Raw genomic sequence first — 20,861 nt, forward strand, 5'->3', positions numbered from 1 at the left:
TCAAATGGTGCATGTAAATAGTGACATGGGTGGGGAAAACTGTAGTTATTACTTTTTCCAAAATTTACTACAAGTTACAATAATCTTTGATGTATAGTAAGGGTCATTCATTTGTGCATGCATATCACACAGAAAGTGTGTTGACTGTATTTTCTTTATCATTATTATCATTGTCATCCAAAGAAAGAAATATATATACATGCTATTGTTTGATTTATACATTCCTTATTGATGATAACTTGTGTGCTTGTTATTTGTACAGTATTCATTGTTGTAAGGTATATTTGTTTGAACAAAACAACGTAAATACGAAGTAGGAAGGAATGTGGTTTTAAAGGGATCAGTCATTCCCAATCCAGGAATCACGAGGTTCCAATGAAATATCTATTATCTTCATTTGAAGTGCTGATGAGTCCCCACCCTGGAAATCTGTTTTAATTGTGGCAAAAATGTTTAATTTGTTATTTCACAAATTCAATTAAAAAATGAAATAAAGCCTACCTCCATTCCCTACAATATCAAAAGGCATTGCAATCTTTGATGTAATGAAAGTTCTTTCAATATTATACAATTGCCACTTTTAGGGAAATCACCTTTTTAATAGTTTCAATTAATAAAAGGAAGAATGCCCTTTTTAAGACTTTAGAAACTTTCATCATAGCTAGTGCACAGAAGAATGCCTGTACTCTAAACAAGGCCTTAAATTTTGATATTTTTAGGGCAAGCTGACCCCTTTTCTGTAGCTTTGGGAAAATTAAAAAGGGCAAAAATAAATTTGTAAGGCCATTGAGGTCAATCAAAAGGGCACTTACTGCCATGGTGTTTGATGGCCTTGAATTAATATAAGCCTTGCTGATAGGCCTTGCTTGTCACTTGTTTAACTCTGACTTTTGTTTTTTATTTGAATGGCAAAGTTAACAGTTTATTTCCAATTGGTCTAATGCCAATTTGTCCAATTACCAGCTCGTCTACTATCATTTGGTATACCATCAATTCATCCACAAATGGCTCCATCTTATCTGTCAGAGTTACTTGTAAAATATGAACCTGTTCGAAATCTTAGATCACTTCATAAGGATTTATATAACGTACCCATTGTTAAGACAAAGTTTTATGGTGAACGGGGGTTTGCGCATGCTGCGCCAGAACTCTGGAATAGCATCCCACAAAATTTAAGGCAAGTTGACACAATTGGGCAATTTAAAACTGCATTGAAAACATATTTATTTTACTGAAAAGAATATTAACAAAGCATTACCAGCAGCTTACCCCTCATCTTTCTTTTTCTTCTAAAGCGCATTGAGACCATTGTAAGGTGTAATGCGCTATACAAAAGCTGTTCTATTATATTATCCACATGGTCTAATTGCCATTTCGTTGTTAGACGAAATGTTGATGGATGGAATAGCATGGGACTAAATGAAGGTAGACCATGTGATGATTGGACAAGTTGGCATTAGACGAAGTGGCAGTTTACCAAGTTAAAGGAGAATCTAGCCTTGGCCATAAAATGTTGTGTTGGGAAGGAGAAAAATAAATTTAACAGAATGGTGAAAGTTTGAAAGAAATCAGACAAGCAATAAGAAAGTTATAGCTGCTTTAAAATTGAGATCACTAATAGTATGTAGATTTCAAATTGGCAACTGGGTCAGTAAATTATGACAAGGGGCAAGGACAACTTTCACAACAGCCATGTACTTTATTATCAGGGATTTGTGGTTTTCTCCTAAGTACCCGCTCCCCTGGGGCGGTAATCTAGATATAACCCAGGTAGTATATTGTTTAATGTCCTCATGAAAGAAAATTATAATTTGAAATAAAACTTTTGGGAAAAATAACATTTTAGACATAATATGTATTGGAGTACATGGAAGAGTAGTCCTTGCCTTACATCACTATGCCATCCCATATGTGGCCAATTTGAAGTCTCCATGAGTATAGTGATTACCGATATTTACAACTTTAAAAAATTCATAACTTTCTTGTTGTTTGTCCAATACTGTTCAAACTTTCACCTATCAACTTGTCTGATTTTTCCTTTTCTCATAAAAACAATTTTTTATTTGGGTTGGATTCCCCTTTAACTTGCACTAGACGTGTGTACCAGCAATTTGAGCTGGTGAATTATTGTTTTTATAAATGCCAGTTCAGTCTTGTCGTGAATATGAAGCAAAATTATTATGAGAGTTTTTATTAAAATGTCACCTAAGTATTGATATGGATTTCTTATTGTTATATTTCCAATGGGAACTGGAAGGGGTGGGATATCATATAAAGCATGTTAACAGGTATCTAACTGCCCTCTACAGAATATAACAAGGAGTCTGAAGTTCGCAAAAAAAAAACTTAGGTTGGTGATTAAACTTTGATTGCTTCGTAGATATGTATTTTTAACTATTTCCTATGAGTTTGGTATAGGACAAAAATTTGTACAGGACATGTTTATTGAAACAAATGTACAGGTAAACAGATGCATCATGCAAAGAAGAATTTTAAATAGGGATTAGAGAGCTGTTAATACATTCATATTTTCTTGTTGATTACATGGCATTAATAAAGTGAACGGTTGAAAATGGTCAGAAAATTATTTGGAAGTTTATAACAATGTGCCAAACTAATTTAGTGTGTAGTTTACGATGTAATGGAGAAATATGCATGAAATTTAAGGAAAATTGTAAATGACCTTTATGTACTTATTGTACATGAAAAACAAGAGTTAAGATCATTTGTAGATATAAAGAGATGTCACATTACAGTTAGTTTTTAACGGGAAGGACTATATGGGCTTCAATTCGGTAATAACGCGATTGACATATACTTATGGGCACACAAATGGTAGGAAATAGCATAGTTTTCAACACATCAGTCAGCTCGATTTTTATGGTGAGATCAGCAAGCCAACTGCATTCAAGACCATCAACAACAATTGAGGCAAGAATCTGAAAAAAAATACAAGTCCAGGTTGGGTATATATGAATATTCACATCTCTGTCAATCGTGTCAGTACCGAATTGGATCCCATACAGTCTGTAGCATGTCATAGAATGATTAGTCTCATAGCAAGTTCATTTTGTAGAGGTAATAAATCAGACATTTAACATTTTGGTTTAGAGACAGGCATCAGATGTATAAAATAACAAGCAGAATTTTATAATCTATTTTACAAAGGAATTTTCTTGTACATTTATATTTCATCACCTTCTTTGTAGAGAGTAAGAACACCTTTGTAGAGATTAAGAACAACTCAAAGCACGAGTATTCCTGTATTTTTTTTTTTAAATTAAGATTGAATGTTAAGTGTGTCAAGCTGTTCTTGCTGATATCTTTGTCTTTTCTTTTTAATATGTTCTTTTAGAACTTAAATCTCCTTTATGGTTTCATATGTACAATGACATTTTGACTGTGAGACGTGTATATATAATAAGAAGACACAAAGAAATTTCAGGCCTTCATCTTTAAAACCCGTTTTACTCAAAAACATTTTGCTCATCATTCTCTATCATTTCAATTTGATATTGTATGTATAAAGCTTCATTCAAATTATGCTTCAACAAAATGTTAGTCCAAATTTGTAAAAGAAAAATTTGAACTCGACATGAGACCGAAGACCTTTTCATAAACCAAGGAAAATTTAGTTACATTTCACTGATCAAACTATGGACCAAGCAGATAATGCCCATTTGTCATTTAATTTTGTGTTTATAATATATGTAACATATTGAAATCCTGTCCATTAATGAGACTGGTAACTTACAACTCTTAGATGATCTTTAACTCTCAATTGGTGTAGGAAAGGCTGGATCAAGTCTGTACATGACATAGTAAAAGGGATATGACTAATGCCTGTTTTTGTATGATAAAGCACTGTGTATATATTTGTGAAAGAACACAATAAAATGCAGAGACTATGAAATGAGTGTGTTCTGTCTCATGTTCTTGTAGTTCCTGGGCTGCACCATTCCCTCCTCTTTCCACAATACATACAGCCTCATAATTTTTTTTCAAATAGTAAAGAAGAAAAAAAAGGAAAGGAAAATGCAAGGGCATAAATACCGGTAAGTGATTTGGATTGTTTGACTAGAATGGCCCTATCATTCAATAAAAAAATTTAAAAAACGATGCCATTGTCACCCCTAGGACATATTGCCCCCCCCCATATCCAAATTAACAAGGCACAGGTGTAGAGTTGTTCTCAGAAGCTAGTGAACCCCACCACAAAATGCACTCTTTCATGCAGTGTTGAATATAGACAACAACACTACCATGTCTTGCGAGCACAGAGAAACAAACTTTATTGAATGAAATACTTCATCACCAAACTAAACAATTAAATACCTAAAACATGGAAGATTTTCTGGTGGGATTCACTAACTTTTGAGCACCATTGTACATCCTTGTCTACCATCTTTCGGATTGTGATTTCTTTTTCATAAATCACACCTTTCTTTTAATCTGTGCAATGTCATCGACTGAACATACACCAATGGTTTCCATCATAGCCTTTCCCTCTTCTATGGTCTTTCATTCTCTATACAACCTCTTCTCAAAATACACACACTATCTTTGTTTTGACAGTTTGTATCCTCCGCTCTCTTCATCACACTCGGCAAAGGGGTGAAAACGGAGAACCACTCTGTCCTTAAAATCTGAGATTCCTGGGGGCCGTTTCATAAAGCTGTTCGTAAGTCAAGAGCGACTTTAAGAACGACTGGTAAACCTTTCTTACGTGCTAAACCATCGCCAATTCAATATACCATTTACCACAAGAAAGGATCACCAGTCGTTCTTAAAGTCGCTCTTAACTTACGAACAGCTTTATGAAACACCCACCTGATACATGATATTTGCTCCGGCGACAATTACTCCGCTCTTAATTCCACACACTAATCAAATGACCAACTTCAACCCTGGGTTTAACACTATACCATACCCTAAACCCAACACAAAACCCTATTGCAACCCTAATTTTGTCACAGTGCACCAAATGGACGCCTATTGCCATGGTTATGCACGCTATTTCATTAAACCATGAGTCTACTGTTGAATTAATGACTCGTGAATAATTTACACAGTACATCTGTATAAACCATAAATTCAACCGATGGGTTTTCAAAACCATCTTTGGTGTATTTTGGGGGCCATTTGGTTTATCAATTTGGACTAATATTCCTGTTTGTTCCAGTCATCACTTATACCTCAGTCACATTTGATCTATGGCAGCATAACGGCGAGATGATAACAGCAGTTTGAACATTTTTTTGTGTACATACTACATATAGGTAGTTTGAAGAAAAATGAAAAAACAGCTGTTTTAGACTTGCCGTATGGCCGCAGTAGAGCAAATGTGACTGAGGTATTAGTCTTATAATTGTTCAACAATGTCCAGATGGTCTCGTTTTCATTTTGTCTTCTTCCATGTATTCTTTTTGCACTTTGTTGAATGAGAGAATGGTTCAAGAATGGGAGCGTTTCATCAACATTTTCATCCGACAAGTTATCAGATCCTGACATCTTTCCATGATTTTGCTGAGAGGCACTGCTCCTATGGTAACTGTCGGATATAATGGGACTTGTCGGATAAAACGTCCGACAAGTCCTTTCATGAAACGCCCCCCCCCCCTGATCATCTACTCATATAGACTGCTTTGTGCTTGACCAAGTAGTCATTATACAAAATAAGTATCCCATAATGGGAAATTAGACAAAATGGTAAAAGGGCTAAATGGCAATTATACCAAATGGTTAGTAGATGAAGACTCGTAGACGAACTAGAGTATCGAAGTGTGACATTAATTTTCACTTTTTGCATATTGATACCATATTTTGGTAGAGCATAATGAAACCCCCCAAAAAAAAAAAATTTGGTTGGAATCATGCTCTACCAAAATATGGTATCAAAAACGCTGAAATGCTAGACAAGTTTTTGTGAGGTCATCACTTCGGTACTCCAAAGTGGGGGTGTAGAATATAAGGATATTTTTCATGACCACAAATGATCTCATTTGATGTCTATCAGTCAAATATATTGCTGTACACACGCGTGACAAAAAAAGGGTGTGTTTTCAGTTTTGGTCGCGGCTGCGTGTGCACTTGTTAAGGGTATCAAAAACGCAGATTCTAAAAAAAAGTTTTGAAAGACTAGTCAATGGTCAATCGCAGGGTCAAACGTATATAGGGTAAGTTTTTTTCAGAGCTTTTTTCAAAGAATATAGCCAAATGTGTTAATGGTATGTTTTTTCCCCCCAAGGTTTTCCCTGGGGTCATATACTGGCGACAACTTGTTTGGGGGCCAAAATGTGTAAATAAAGCCCGCAAAAAACTTGTTTAGGGGGTTAATTTGCACACAGAAAAACTCATTTAGGGGGTGTTTGGAAATAATTTGGCCACGCATGTGTACAGCAATACATTTGACTGCCCCCCCCCCCCCCCGTATAAACTCTACATTTTATCTTACATGGATACTGATAAAAGCTTAATTACAATTAATCCATAATTACCATTAAAAAAAACAGAAATGGGATTTGCTTTTCTTAAACATTATTTGTTTTAAGTTTTATTACAAAAAGTGGTGAAAACGCAAGTAGGGCACAATCATTGATATAGTTAGTGTAATAAAACTTGCCTACCTGTCGGTGCAAATAAACTCAAAACTTAAGATAACAGCCAGTATACATTGAATATCATAAAGCCTTTTGAAGGATTTAGTTTACCGGTAGTCCGCAATAACATTCTTATCACATGTCATTAACATAAGTATAATTTTAGCCACAACAATCGATGAGTTTACACAATATTACACAATTATGGTGTATGCTTCATTTGGATAGTTTTCTTGGGACATTGATTTAGAAGGTATGTACACACACTTGCAGGTATCACATTCTAGTGAAGGGGGTTGCACATGAAATTAAAGACTTGCCCTGTTCTAAGGTTCCAACTGCATAATGCCATTTGGTGTGAAATGAAACGACACTTTGTTTACAAAAAGCCTATAACATCATAGTCTTCATTCCTACTATTCAATTAGCTCTTTGAGATATAAGGTGGGGTCAACTTGGCAACTTTGTCCAGCTTGTAAAAAGTTTAACAAGGTATCCACTTAAATGACCCTGAAAAGTATGCTAATATGTATTTATTCACAGTACATGTGCATACATCAAGTATGCCTTTTTTTCCTCTCTTCATACCAGAATCCATTCAACATCGTACTATCATATGGTCTATATGGTGACAGACCGAATATGTAGAAAAGGATATTTTTAAAATATCTGTGATCCTCTTTTACTGATAATACAAGAATCATCTTAACACTCCATTATATATGATTAAATACACCCTTTTTGACAAGGGTCAATAATATACAAATGATACTCATTCATAAAGGCATTGTCACGTAGTTCAGTGCAAGCCTTGTGGGTGATTGCTTGCAACTCACCCGCAAAAATATTTTGAGCATGTCAAAAAAATTTCTGCGTGGAAATCCGACATGTGTGCGATTCTGTGGGGACCTGCGTGTGAAACATGTACAAGATACTGTCATTGCGGGCGGCTTCCTGCAGCACAAATAGCCACCCGCAAGGCTTGCATGGAACTATGTGATAGCGCGTTTAAGGGTATTAGTAAGAAATGCATTGGAAACGGTTCTAACATGCCAGAGGCTGAGGGCGTGTACATGTAGGTGGTTTCAAAGGTAACAAGTGTATATAATTATACTATTGCCCAAGCAAAATGATGTGATTATTTGTTTTATAAGAATATGATGTGGCTTCTTGTTACATGTATTTGATAAACCATCCACACCTCAAAATCACGACCAGTCAATGAAACGAGTCATTGGTATCCATCAATAGCAGCTTTTCCTGTGAGCCTAAAATAAATGACCGGTCACATGACTTCAGTAAATCATGTGATTAGGAAACATATCACAATTTCAAAAACAAAGATATAAACATCAGTAGGTATCCATTTCACAAAACTCACTAACAAAGTTTCTTGTAGAAACAAGTATACATGGAATTCCAGACACATCATCTGTGAAAATTCTGCCCAGTTTTCAGCTGTTTTGTTACCAGACAAGTATTTCAAATTTGAAGGTATTTTATTTTGATATTCTTCCCTTTTTTTCAAAGATTCCTTTTTTTCAAAGCTAATGTTTCTAAGAACTCATGTTTGTGGCATGTTGATATATTTGAATGAAAAAAAAACAGCTTTACAATTATCAAATATGATTCATATTTCACCCTCCCCGTGTTAACTATTATGCACATTACAATTTTAGCTAATGTATAAACTAACTCTTTGGGAAAGATTAATAGAGAACTTGTGACATCTACATGTACAAGTAAAATTGAGGAGGGGGGTTCGAGTAGGAAAAATTTATTAATTACAAAAAGCCATGAAACACAGTATTCATATTCATTTTGCTCAGGTAAAATATCAATGTACATGTACATGTACTCCACTCTATTCAAAGAGTCAATAATGTGTAACAATTATAATTACGTACATGTAATTACTCAATCTGAATAAATGAAATGTTACATGTTCTAGTAAGAATTCAAAAATGTGAGAAATATCGAAAGTAGCACAATTCAAATACAAATATTTGTAAGCCCCAAGGTGTGAATTACTAATCTATAACTCTGATTTTTTAAAACCTGTATATCAATCCTCATCCGAAAAAACCAAACCCTTTTTTCCAATATTAAGCTTCAAAGATCGGTGCATACTGCATGTATAACAGACAAAGGATTTAACATAGATACAAAAAAAATCAATACATAAGAAATTGATACAAAATCATGTACTTTGGGAAGAGCAAGAAATTCATATTCATCAAACAAATAAAATAAAGAGATCCAACAGAATTTGTTTAGCATGCCCCATTACAAAGTCGATCAGACCCCCTCATACATTTGATGGTTTGATAGATTGTACATGTCTGTACTATTTACAATTGCAGCAGCTTTATACACGTAGCCTTCAATACCAATGGAAGTCCAGTCCAATTAAGTCACATAGAACTTTCAAAAACTTTGAAATCAGAGAAAGATCACATCTCACAATGTTGTTGGAATCACCCAATGTATGTTTTAGAAGGAAATATGATATCCGACGGTTGGTTGACAATTGTAAATCTACCTTTTTTCTTCTAAACTTGAGAACATACACCCCCCCATGTTCCCACTAGCATTATATAATCTGAACCCTCAATAATGAAAAGCAGACACGGCAGTTATGTAACTTTAATAAAGTAGCATTGTTTATAGGCCTGTATATTAAATAGGTTCTTCTTACACAGCTAGTTTTACTTTTAAATGAAAAAAAAATGTAGTCAAACACATGTTCGTTAAAATGAAAATTCAAATGATAATAAAGCCTACAAAAACATAAATGTACACAGTTGGACAGCATATCTTTCACATATTATGAACAAGTAGTCTGAATATATCATGAAAAACCATGAGGTTGTCCCCAACTGGTGCTAATATGAAAGTCTGGGCAAAGCCATGCGGAGGATCATCATCCGTCTAGAGAAGAAAGAAAAACAACAAGCCAAAATGGTAATATGGAAACATGTAGCTGTAATATACTTAGTAAATAAATTTAAAATATAGAAGATACATTACATGCACATGAATAGAAAAATAAATAAATAGACAGATAGATGGATATATTGATACATAGACTGATAGATAAATCTTGCAAGATAACAACTCTGTGTAAATATGCAGACTTGATTTTAAGTATTGTATTTTAAATACTAGCAGCTACATAAATACATGATAATACATGTAGTTCATTAGTCACTGATATTACGTCCCGAATTAAAGCTCCCATGCACACACAAAAAATGATGCTCTATATGCATAGAATTTATAAATACCTGATATTTGGTTTACTCTTTATTTTGAGCTTTCCCAAAATATCAACATAAAAATATGAACTTTACCTTACTAATTATCACAGTACAGATTCCCAGTTTTGCTCTCGAATTTGGAGCAAAAATTAATGACTTACAATGAGGTGTGCAGGACAACAGATACATATCATGCTTAAAGTGAACTACACCTGTACCTAAACATTACCAGTACATACAATCAATTCTCACCTTTAATTGTCCAATGACAGAAATAAGAAGTTTGGACTCTTCTATCAATAGACTATCCATTACAGTTACGACATGGGCCACCTTCTGAAATGGCAAAGACTGCAAAACAAAGAATTTTATTTAAGGTGAATCATTAAAATCTTCATTATTTATTTTTACCAATAACATGAGTTGATCATTTATCTATAGAAGAAGTGGAACGCCTCTGGCAGTCTCGCCTGCATTACGCAATTTAATATAGCAGCCGTGCTAACTTTGAAAACTACTATAAAATAATCATTCACAAAACACTATTCATATAATGACATAATACCACGTTCATTGACCATAAATGACATTTGAATGGTGACTTGTCAACTACACCCATGTCCACATTTCATTCACTCTATCCATAAACTTTCAAAGTTATAATGGCAATTCAACAATTACCCCAACATGGCCTAAGTTTATTGACCTTAACTGACCTTTGACCTTGGTTTTGTGACCTGAAACTTACAGGGGATGTTCAGTGATACTTGATTACTCTTATATCCCAGGTTTTATGAACTAGATCCATAAACTTTAAGAGTTTAATAGGATGGTAATTTAACGAATACCCCCAACTTTACCAAAGTTCATTGACCCTAAATGACCTTTGACCTTGGTCATGTGACCTGAAACTCAGGCATGATGTTCACTAATACTTGATTAACCTTATGTCCAAGTTTCATGAACTAGATCCATAATTTTCAAAGTTATGGTAATTCAACAAATACCCCCAACTTGATCAAAGTTCATTGACCCTAAATGACCTTTGACCTTGGTCATGTGACCTGAAACTCAGGCAGGATCTTTACTAATACTTGATTAACCTTATGCCCAACTTTAATGAACTAGGTCCATATACTTTCTAAGTTATGATGTCATTTCAAAAGCTTAACCTTTGATTAAGATTTTGAAAATAATTCTCCCTACATGGTTTAAGTTCATTGACCCTAAATGACCTTTGTCCTTGGTCATGTGACCTGAAACCCAGGAAGGGTATTCAGTAATACTTGATTATACTTATGTCCAAGTTTCATGAACTAGGTCCATATACTTTTTAAGTTATGTCATTTCAAAAACGTAACCTTAAGTTAAGATTTGATGTTGATGCCGCCACCGTCGGAAAAGCGGTGCCTATAGTCTTGCTCTGCTATGCAGGCGAGACAAAAAAACACACAAGTTGGGTTGTTTGGATTATGATGTAACACCCCTTATTCTACCCAAAAGAAATTTAAGTGCTATATTGCCCTTCACATGTATATCTTGTCATGTATATCAAAATAACTAACATCTGTATTACTTACAACATATGTAACATACTAGAGCTGCTAACAGTGATCTTTGAATTTTTAATTGCAATCAATTTAAATTCATCTGAGAATTTTCTATTTTTGTTTTGATTCTACATTATTTTCACTTTGCATGTATACATAAAAAGTCTGAATTTGTGTTAAAGCTCAATTGCAGACGCAGCAAAAATCAAGCAGAATCAGCTGGAATTTTTTTTTTAGTTGAAACTGGGGGGATTTTGAATTCATACAACTGCAGCTCAAATAAATCAAATAAAAGTAAATTGACCAGGTTCTAAACACCAAGTGGTGTTTAGAACCAAATGAGTTTAGACCACATGTTTAATAGGCCAAATGGTAGACAACTTGGTTTTGGATGAAGTGGTACATTGTACTCATTAGATGAAGTGCTCATTAGACCAAATGTGTGTTAAACCAAACACTGTAAACCCAATTTATTAGAACAACTTGCTGTACACCAAGCATAACACTGAAAATTTCATCAAAATCAGATGTAAAATAAGAAAGTTATAACATTTTAAAGTTTCACTTGATTTTACAAAACAGTTCTATTCACATCCTGTATGCAAAAGAGACTGATGACTAATATGGTTCAGTCAAGTTGGTCCTTATTGTCAAATCTGTAAAAAATGAAAAACTGTATAATTCAAACAATAAAATACAAAAGAAAAAGTGAGTGATGGACATCATCGACTGGCGGATTTGCATGTCACTGAGTTGTGCACATTTTGTGAAAAATAAGTGAAACTTTAAAATTCCATAAATTTCTTATTTTACATCCGATTCTGATGAAATTTTCAGCGTTATGCTTGTCTGATTTTTCTCGATTTATTCAAATCAACATTATTCTTAGGTGGACTTGACCTTTAATGTTAAATAAAAATTCAAAAGGGGGGGTCTTTGAAGGAACGGTGGGGTTCACTTTTAATAGATATGTGCCATCACCCAGCCAGTAATCTCACTATTCAAATGCTTAAAACCTTCTTTGCATATTCAAACTTTGTTTCTTTGATTTTTCCCTTTTAAATGAATCCAACTGGTGTCAAGAGCTTCATTCTTCTTTCAATGACAAATGTTTGCAAGATTTGAAAGTAAAAGTTTCATACTTACTACCAGCTTTTTGCCTATTTGCTCATTTCCTTGACACACGCTACCTTCAAAACACATTACACTTGCAGGTGTCTGAAATTGATAAATAGTAAAAAGGAAAATGAATAATCATCAATAATTTTTTTTGCAAAATTCTAAATTAATTCCTAGCTCTATTTCTGGAAAAATAGATATTTTCTAATGTCCAGCGTAATGCTGCTATGACGCTTGCACGATTTTTGGTTCCAGCATTGGCACAATTCTAAAGTGCCAATTTGTGCCAAAGCGTCAATGGTTCGTACATTGGCCCCGACTAGTTCACTTTGTAATTCCAACAGGTTAACATATAGGCATATCACATTCACATAGCGTTTACGAATAGTTTACTGTCACGTCATTCATTTCATGGTTCATCGGGGCATAAAATCAAAATGCACGATGATTTGTGAATTGCGGTTCGTTATAGCCAAGCAGCCCATGCATAAGCCTTTTTTAGGCTCATTAGACTTATGCGTAACCTATTCGTGAACTTGTTGTGAACTACATGTAGATGTGAACTAGCCATGAACATTGGCGGACCGTGACCCGAAGGAGACAAAGCATTGGGGGGGCACAGCATTGTTCACGGACAATGCAGTGCCCCCCCCAATGCTTTGTCTCCTCCGGGTCACGGTCTGCTACTGGCCATGAATAATCATGAACTAGTCGTGAACTAGTCATGAAATGCGTCCCACTCCTGCCTTGGAACAACTTGGCTCACCAAGGTTGCGCACAATTTACGAATAGTTCAAGACATTTGTCCCTGAAATTTGTTGTGCTAAAATGTTTACAATTCTAAAATTTGGGCACAACACTTCAACCACTATTCTGGACTGGCTGCACACTCCATGACATGGAACGATGTGGCACTATTTGATGTGTGAACTAGTTGTACACTACATGTAATTGGGGGCCCAAATTTGTGCAAGTGTCATAGCATAAGAGATGAGTTGAGGAGTCAACGCCTTCATTTACTTGTTTGCTTGTACTTTTTCAATGTATCTGCAGTCCCTGAACACATTCACATTTGAAATTGAATGAAAAGTCTACTTTTGTATTCAATTTTAGAGCTATCAAAGTATGGCTGGTGTTACTGCACTGACAGATGTTCCAATCCAATGCTACATGTGATTCCAACCTGGAAAGTTATTATTCCCTGAAACATTAACTGAAAAAGATTGTTGACTGTTTTGAACTTTGTGATTATTCACTCTGTTATCACCATGAACAATATTTACCAAGAGTAACAACATTAAAAGATCTTTGAGAGTAAAAAAAAAGAGGTGAATGTTCTTCCTTTTTTGAAGTAGTTCCAACTAAATCAAAACAATTTCAAGGAGATGTGGGAACTAAATGGTCTAAAGATGGAAAAATGTGAAATTTTAGCAACTTTTGGGGAAGTTTTTTTTACCCTAGATCTCTATATAGTTAAATAGTTGGCAAAATAGATAAGGTTTATGCTTTAAAGCAATAAATGTTTGAGTCAGCTCTATATATGCATTGGCTGATAAACAGGGTTGGCTGATTTAAATCATAATTTAAAATAAATCATGATTTAAACCCCTCCTTTTTTAATCATTGATTTAAATCACTTCCAATGAAACATGTACAAATGATAGAGGATTTTTTTGTTGTTGTGGCAGTTTTATTTTTTGACGCAAAATAAAAAGATTTTATCAACTTTATATCACTCAAACATTAATAAACCCTTCATATCTACTCAGGGCAATTGATATCAAGTCAAAATCAAGTTAATCTTGCAAAACCAAAGATGTACATGATGCCTATAAGCAATTCACACTTAGACCTTATACTCCACAATGTAGACATACAAAACATTCCCTGTAATTTTGTTTCTTTGATAGCAAACAAAGTCCTTGTTTCTGTATTTCAAAATCCAAGTGTTTTCAGAGGAGAGTTTTTAAGAAAATATAAGTCAGGTTTATTGGCAGTTCTTCTATTTTGATCATTCACATGAACTACAGTGTACTACATATTGCTCTCCAACACTTCTTACATCATTATAATGAAAATATCTTTACCCGTCCGGCGCGCGTCCGGAATCATGATGTAATTTGTCACGCACGAAAATAACCATTTTTAGTGGAGGGATATGCAACAAATGGGAGGCAACGAAAACAGTTGGTAAATATGTTGTAACCCGCTCCCGTTGCGGTACGGGTTAACCTGCCGGTATGCCCCCCATCGCGGGTTGCGGGCCAGGCCGAGTTCATCCTCAAACCCGCAGACCGTCATACGAAAAAAAGGGAGAAGTAACGACGCATAATAAAAACAATAACAATGAAAATTGAGTTAGGATCCTGGGGCCTGTTGCATGAAATGGTCTTTCGTAGAACCATTCTACGTAAGAACGAGATATCGCTCAACTGTTTCACAAAGCCGATTTGGGCGATACAAAGAATGGTCCTTGGAAAGACACCTCCAGACATGTCCTACGTAGGCATGATCTTCTTTGCACATTGCCCGCCACCGTCGGCATTGAGATAAAATGCGTTTACGGAAAGCCACACTGACATATCACTTTAAACAGATTTTTAGGGGGTAATTGATGGTGCATTTTATCTGGGATGGCGCCAAGTTATGTTTTATATGGGGGCTAGTTGTCATCAATTTCATGTAGACAAGATGACCAAAAACGGATTTCATTTTGACTTCTCTGGGGGTAATGTAGGCCCAAATATTTTTTTAAAATATGTTTTCTTTTATTCTCCCTCCGTCCTTTACCCACCCCTTTTCCATTAAAAAAATTTAATCTATCGAAATGGGCGGCACTATCTCTCTGCCCCTTCATGCTTTCTCATTATAGATAATTAAACAACATGAAAACAAATTTCTTTAAAGAAACAATGTAAAGTAAAAAAAAAACGTGTTTATAACGTTCAGCAAAAAAAAAACGATACAAAACTATAGATGTTAAACATGCTTAATCATTTATTTATTTTTATTTCATTTTAATTATGATTATTATTTTTTGATGAGATTAATTTTAATCAATGAAAATTAATTCTTGGATTTGGGATAACTTGAGATGTAGAACAGTGAAACAAAACAAAAATATGCAGTATAACTGAATTTAAGATACAGATTAGACCTATATCTTGCTAATCCATCACAATAAATGAAGATAAGTTCATCAAAGAAAAGATTATGGAAAGTCCATACGAAGAGGCGCATTTTAAATCGTACGCCCCTTCCGGCTCCTATGTCATGTTAAAAGAATAATGGTAGTCTCTACTCCTTAACTTTGAAATGTTGAACATATATATTTTTTATATTCTTATATAAATTTCCATGAATTAAGTGATCAACTTTACATATGACCAACGTTAATGATCGTTGTAATTTTTAGCAATATTTCTGTTAATAGTGTTTTTTTTCCATTACGGATTGCACAACTTTTTCGACGTTGTAATTATTATTGCAAAGCACTACTTTATTTACTTGGACATGTTTGCAGCAATGTTCATATTTTCCTTGACTTCGGTTACTCGTCATGCAACTGAGGTATGTTTATACTCAGTGGCGTACCTAGGATTTTCCACAGGGGGGGGGCGAATTCGTCAGCCAAAAATTTGACTAGCCAAAAAAAGGGTCTTCAAGTTCAAAGGAGCGGGCTAGCGGTATCAGTTTTGACTCGTCGGGGGGGGGGGGACAGGGATATGTCCCTTGCATGGGTTGTGACTCGTCAGGAGGGCAGTCTGCCCCCTCTGCCCTCCCCCCTAGTAGGTAAAAATCTAATTTATTTTATTTGTCAGATATAATGCAAGAAATACAAATGAGAGTGTTTAGAGTATAAACACTAGCATAGATATAACGCAAGAAATACAAATGAGAGTGTTTAAGAGTATAAACCAGCGTCGGAATTACACGGGGGCGACGGGCGATTTCGCCCCCATGACAGCCCAAATCGCCCCTAAAAATTCTCAAAACCCAATGCTTTGGGGCGACTATTTATTTTAGAATCGCCCCAATAAAATACCATCGACAATGTTAAAAATACTTCACACAATTACGTTCTCCGGCGGCGGAGCAAGCGCATCTTTTATATCGCCCTTGCCAGCTTCAAGTTGAACGGTCGATGCATTATCCGAGCCTTCCGCAACACCGGAAGCTTCGCGATTGTAAATAAACGTGCAATGCAATATGGGGTGCGGAGTACGCATAGTCTTTAGCACAGACTTTTTACAACTGTTGACGCACTTGCCGCATGGCTTATGCATATGTACGCGTGCACGATTAGACTGCACAGCTGGTAACGAGACCACATGCATCGTACGGTATGTGTACTAGGCGGTGTAAGCGATCAGCTGGTGATTGTGACAGCTCTGCTTATCGACATCGTCGAGTCGGAGTGCGAGATGGATAAGCAGCGAAGCCATTACGATAAGCACAGTTTCAAATTGCCAAGTGCGTCTCTTTTTCAATACCATGGTTTTTCCATACTTCACCATGTGCAATATCTAATGCACACATTTCCCATTTGGGATATCACAATTCTGTGATATAGTAATTCTAACTGCTCAGGAAATAAATCCGTTCACAGCACATACGATGTGCGAGTCTTTTATCCTCACAGTCGCTGTCTTTGCTTGTCAAAACGGAGCCTTAATAATCCAAAATCACTTCGCTTATAGTTGTGAATTATAACTTTTTAATTTCTTTCTTGAAGAGGGGTAAATATCAGACAATAAATCATCAAACAAGGCTCAATCTAAAAAAAAATAGGACGCCGTGCGCTTGAGTGTGGTACTTGCATGCTGTTAGCTAGCCAGTTAGAGCTCACGTTCTCTGCCAGAGCTCTGGGTGAGAATTCTATCAGTAATGGCCTAAGTGATGGTGATTTTCTGTCTCAGACAGAGTTTAGATTTCATGTTAATTTTTGAAAACTGTCAAAACACTTTATGATTTCTTCATTGTGATTAATATTTAAGTTATTAATGAATACATTTTCACCGAATTTAGACTCTCCCAGAATGAAAGGCATTTTCTGTGGAGATCTGCGTTTTCAAAATAACTTGCGAAAAACTTAAGGTACATGAACCTACAATACATGTACATATAGCCTGTGGCTATGTGTTGGAATTTGAATAGACTGAGTAAGATATTGATTTCATTTCTTTAACATAATTTATATATGCAATCCAAGTGCACCTCATAGTCACAATCACACACAAACACTCACCGACACCCATGATTCTAACCATGAAAAAAAAAACCTTTTTTTCTAAATTTATTATTTGATCTGAATTCTCTCTTTCTCTATCTCTCCCTATCTCCTTTCTGTTTGTTTTATTCATTAATTTTTAGATTTTTTGGGGGGGTGGGGGGGGGGTTCATTGTTCATGGTTCTTAAAGATGAAAAATAAATAAGCCCATATGTGTGTGTGGTTGTAAAGGGGATGTGGAGTGAGGGTGTCAAAACACACTCAAACATTTAAATTTGATTTCTTAAATGTTTGAATAAGCCAATAAAGTCTTGGGGCCTCGATTGGCTCAAATCTGAAGTGTGTGAAGCTGAAGGCGACTGTGGGATCACTGTTGATTATTGTAAGGCCTGTAGGGCATTCCCCCACCAGCGGGAGCAAAAAAAAAATGTTCTGAGCTGTTAGGCGTCACAGTGAGTCTCGTAATGTCAAAAGGTAATTGCTGATATGCGGTAAAAAAGTAGCCCCATGAATTTGAAAATAGCCCCAAGATATTCAGTGGTATCCCCAATGTAAAAAAAAAAGTAGCCCCTAAAAAAAAATAATAATTCCTACCCTGGTATAAACACTAGCATATATGCTAGTGTTTATACTCTAAACACTCTCATTTGTATTTCTTGCATTATATCTGACAAATAAAATAAATTAGATTTTTCACACGCAGCCTCTCATATTTTCCTTTTTAGTCTCATACAATCAGACACTGTTGATTTTGTTTACTCCATTCAAATCATATTTTCACCTCAACAAATAACATATTAACGTATTTGCAAAATTATCATTGTATATAATATTCCATAAAAATACATAATAATAAACTAACAAAATGTCGAAATTACTTAGTTAAATCAATTTCTATATCAGACAAGGTCTCTTTCGTTGAAATATCAATGAAAGATGTCTCTAAAAGGACACCGTGTTCTAAATAAGGGAAATAATGAAAGTTTCGATTTTATTCAGTTATGTTTGTGAATCTTAAAAGTTTTTTCTCTTTTTACCTCATAAAGTAAGCTCCATACATCAATTCTACAATCAGTAATAAATAAAACATCATTTGATCTCCTTTTATTGAAATAAATAATTTTATGAAAAGTCGTCATTCCGAAATTAAAGGTTCAGGTGACGATGAAGACTAAATATTTTTCCGATACTATCGATATCAAACGATGTTGCGGACTTGGAAGACAAAATTGCCTACGTGAAACGGAAAGCGCTGATTTGTCGCCATTCTTCCAATCTCGGAAGAATGGTCCTAGGACGTTCCTACGTATCGCTCATCTCGTCATGCAACAGGCCCCTGTGCTTCTTACATGGCGGATTCTTTTAGAGACGTAGATATTCCTTTAAAAAAATGCCGGCGTATTTTTGTCTTGTGAACAGTGAACAGGACTGAGACAGTTCGACACAATACATCGAGTTGCTCTTTCAAAGGAGCGCCAGTACAGTGCAGTCAAAATCAATCCTTTCTGAAGATGTAAAATTGGATTGCAATGGATTGCAAGTTTCTTGCAAATACCTTTCTCTTGACCAGATTCGAGAGAGATAAAAAATAAATAAAAGCCTAGCTAAGCTAACTAAACGCTAGTAACATGAGCTGTTTACGTAAGTTCATGGGTGCCCTCGTGCACATTTGTATTAGTTTACAAAGAATTGGAAGAAATACAAAAACAGAAGGAAATAATATGGAGATATACAAGAAGACAAAATTGACTGTATCATTATCCAGGTATTTATTTCAATTTTGATTTCTTTATAGACGAGGTCCCATAGAATGGAATATTGTAATTATGATTGCTGTGAGTCGCCGTGTCGACCGACCTGGACTGAAAATAACATTACCAATCTTTGCTGGGCAGCCTGGGCTAGCTAGCGCGCGCTGAGCTGCGGCTCCGATCCGAGGAATTAATTGCGTAATGATTTCAATTTCGAGATCAGAGCGGACCCATTTCATGGTACAAAGTAAAAAAAAACATTTTCTCTCCGGAATAAAAGGCGAATTTGCAAATTGTAAGTAAATTCACTCTAGGCTAGGTTAGTACATGTAGTTGGCATATATTTTCCTGATTTGAGCCTGTATAGTGTGGGGATTGCAGAAATAATATTTTTCATTTTTCAAAGATACATTGACTTGCGGGTTAAAACCCGACGGGTTATATATATATCATATTCATAATTTTCATATCTTTTAATTAGGTAATAGCAAGTGCAATTTTTTCTTCATTGTAATTGTCGCTAGACTCTCTCTAGCTGTCATTTTTAAAGTCACTGAAATAAAGGTGTCCAGTACTAATCAGCTAATAGGATACACTGCCATATATTACTGATATATCAAAATTTAATGATTAACCTTGTAAATATACGTGTGAGTGGGAATTTTCTGACCACCGCCTTACTGACTATGGTCTTGACTCTTGCTGCGTGCACGATCCATCACCTGATCCGAGGTATGGGCTGGTCATATCGGGAGTGGCCGGCCCGCCCGCCCGTCCGGCCCGGCAAGTGGAGTGCCAGTGGGGACCGGGCCAGACAGTCAGTTTGCCTTGGCCATAATGGTGGCCGTGTGCAACAAGTCAGGTCAGAGTATTTCTAAATACTTACATATAAAGACTGAAGTTGAGATCTATCTGTATCAAATTTTTGGTAGTAATGGTGCACAAACTGTTGCGCGATCATGTCTGCCTGGCTGGTGCTAGCCATTGTTCGTTGTAATATTAGTCAAAAGATTGGTAATTCTTGGCGATCCACATTCAGCGGCAAAGACTTCACCCACATACATAACGTTGAAGTACGGTAGTTCCAAATTCCAAAATACATATTCTTCCATCAATACTTTCTACAGACTTCTCCTGTACCATAGAAATTTATTGATTGATTGATATATACAGAAGCATTAAAAACAACATGCTTGCACAGGATGACCCACGAAAGCTCGAAAACTTATTTCCAGGTGGGTCCTCGACATATAGAATTAAGATAATAAAATGGTAATATTATACTATTTACATATTTAAAAAAAAATGAAGAAAAGTAATCAGAATCTATTATTACCAATTAATAGAAACA

General features: G+C 35.4%; 1 protein-coding gene across 3 annotated transcripts; it reads right to left on the reverse strand.

Annotated features, from left to right (window-relative positions):
- Positions 1–8,464: 8,464 nt before the first annotated feature.
- Positions 8,465–20,594, reverse strand: LOC121408054 (nuclear transport factor 2-like). 3 transcript variants are annotated; one of them, XM_041599375.1, is made up of 4 exons: positions 20,397–20,594; positions 12,556–12,627; positions 10,112–10,210; positions 8,465–9,530 (listed from the first exon to the last, which is right to left on the reverse strand). In XM_041599375.1, exons 1-4 carry the CDS (start codon positions 20,493–20,495, stop codon positions 9,420–9,422), a joined length of 381 nt encoding a protein of 126 aa, XP_041455309.1. In that variant the 5' UTR covers positions 20,496–20,594; the 3' UTR covers positions 8,465–9,419. The 3 variants fall into 3 exon arrangements, with proteins under 3 accessions (XP_041455309.1, XP_041455308.1, XP_041455306.1); XM_041599374.1 differs by lacking the exon at positions 20,397–20,594 and adding an exon at positions 16,608–16,772; XM_041599372.1 differs by lacking the exon at positions 20,397–20,594 and adding an exon at positions 16,602–16,772.
- Between the last annotated feature and the right edge of the window lie 267 nt (positions 20,595–20,861).

The sequence above is a fragment of the Lytechinus variegatus genome, chromosome 2 (assembly GCF_018143015.1).
Source record: "Lytechinus variegatus isolate NC3 chromosome 2, Lvar_3.0, whole genome shotgun sequence".
Lineage (NCBI taxonomy): Eukaryota > Metazoa > Echinodermata > Echinoidea > Temnopleuroida > Toxopneustidae > Lytechinus > Lytechinus variegatus.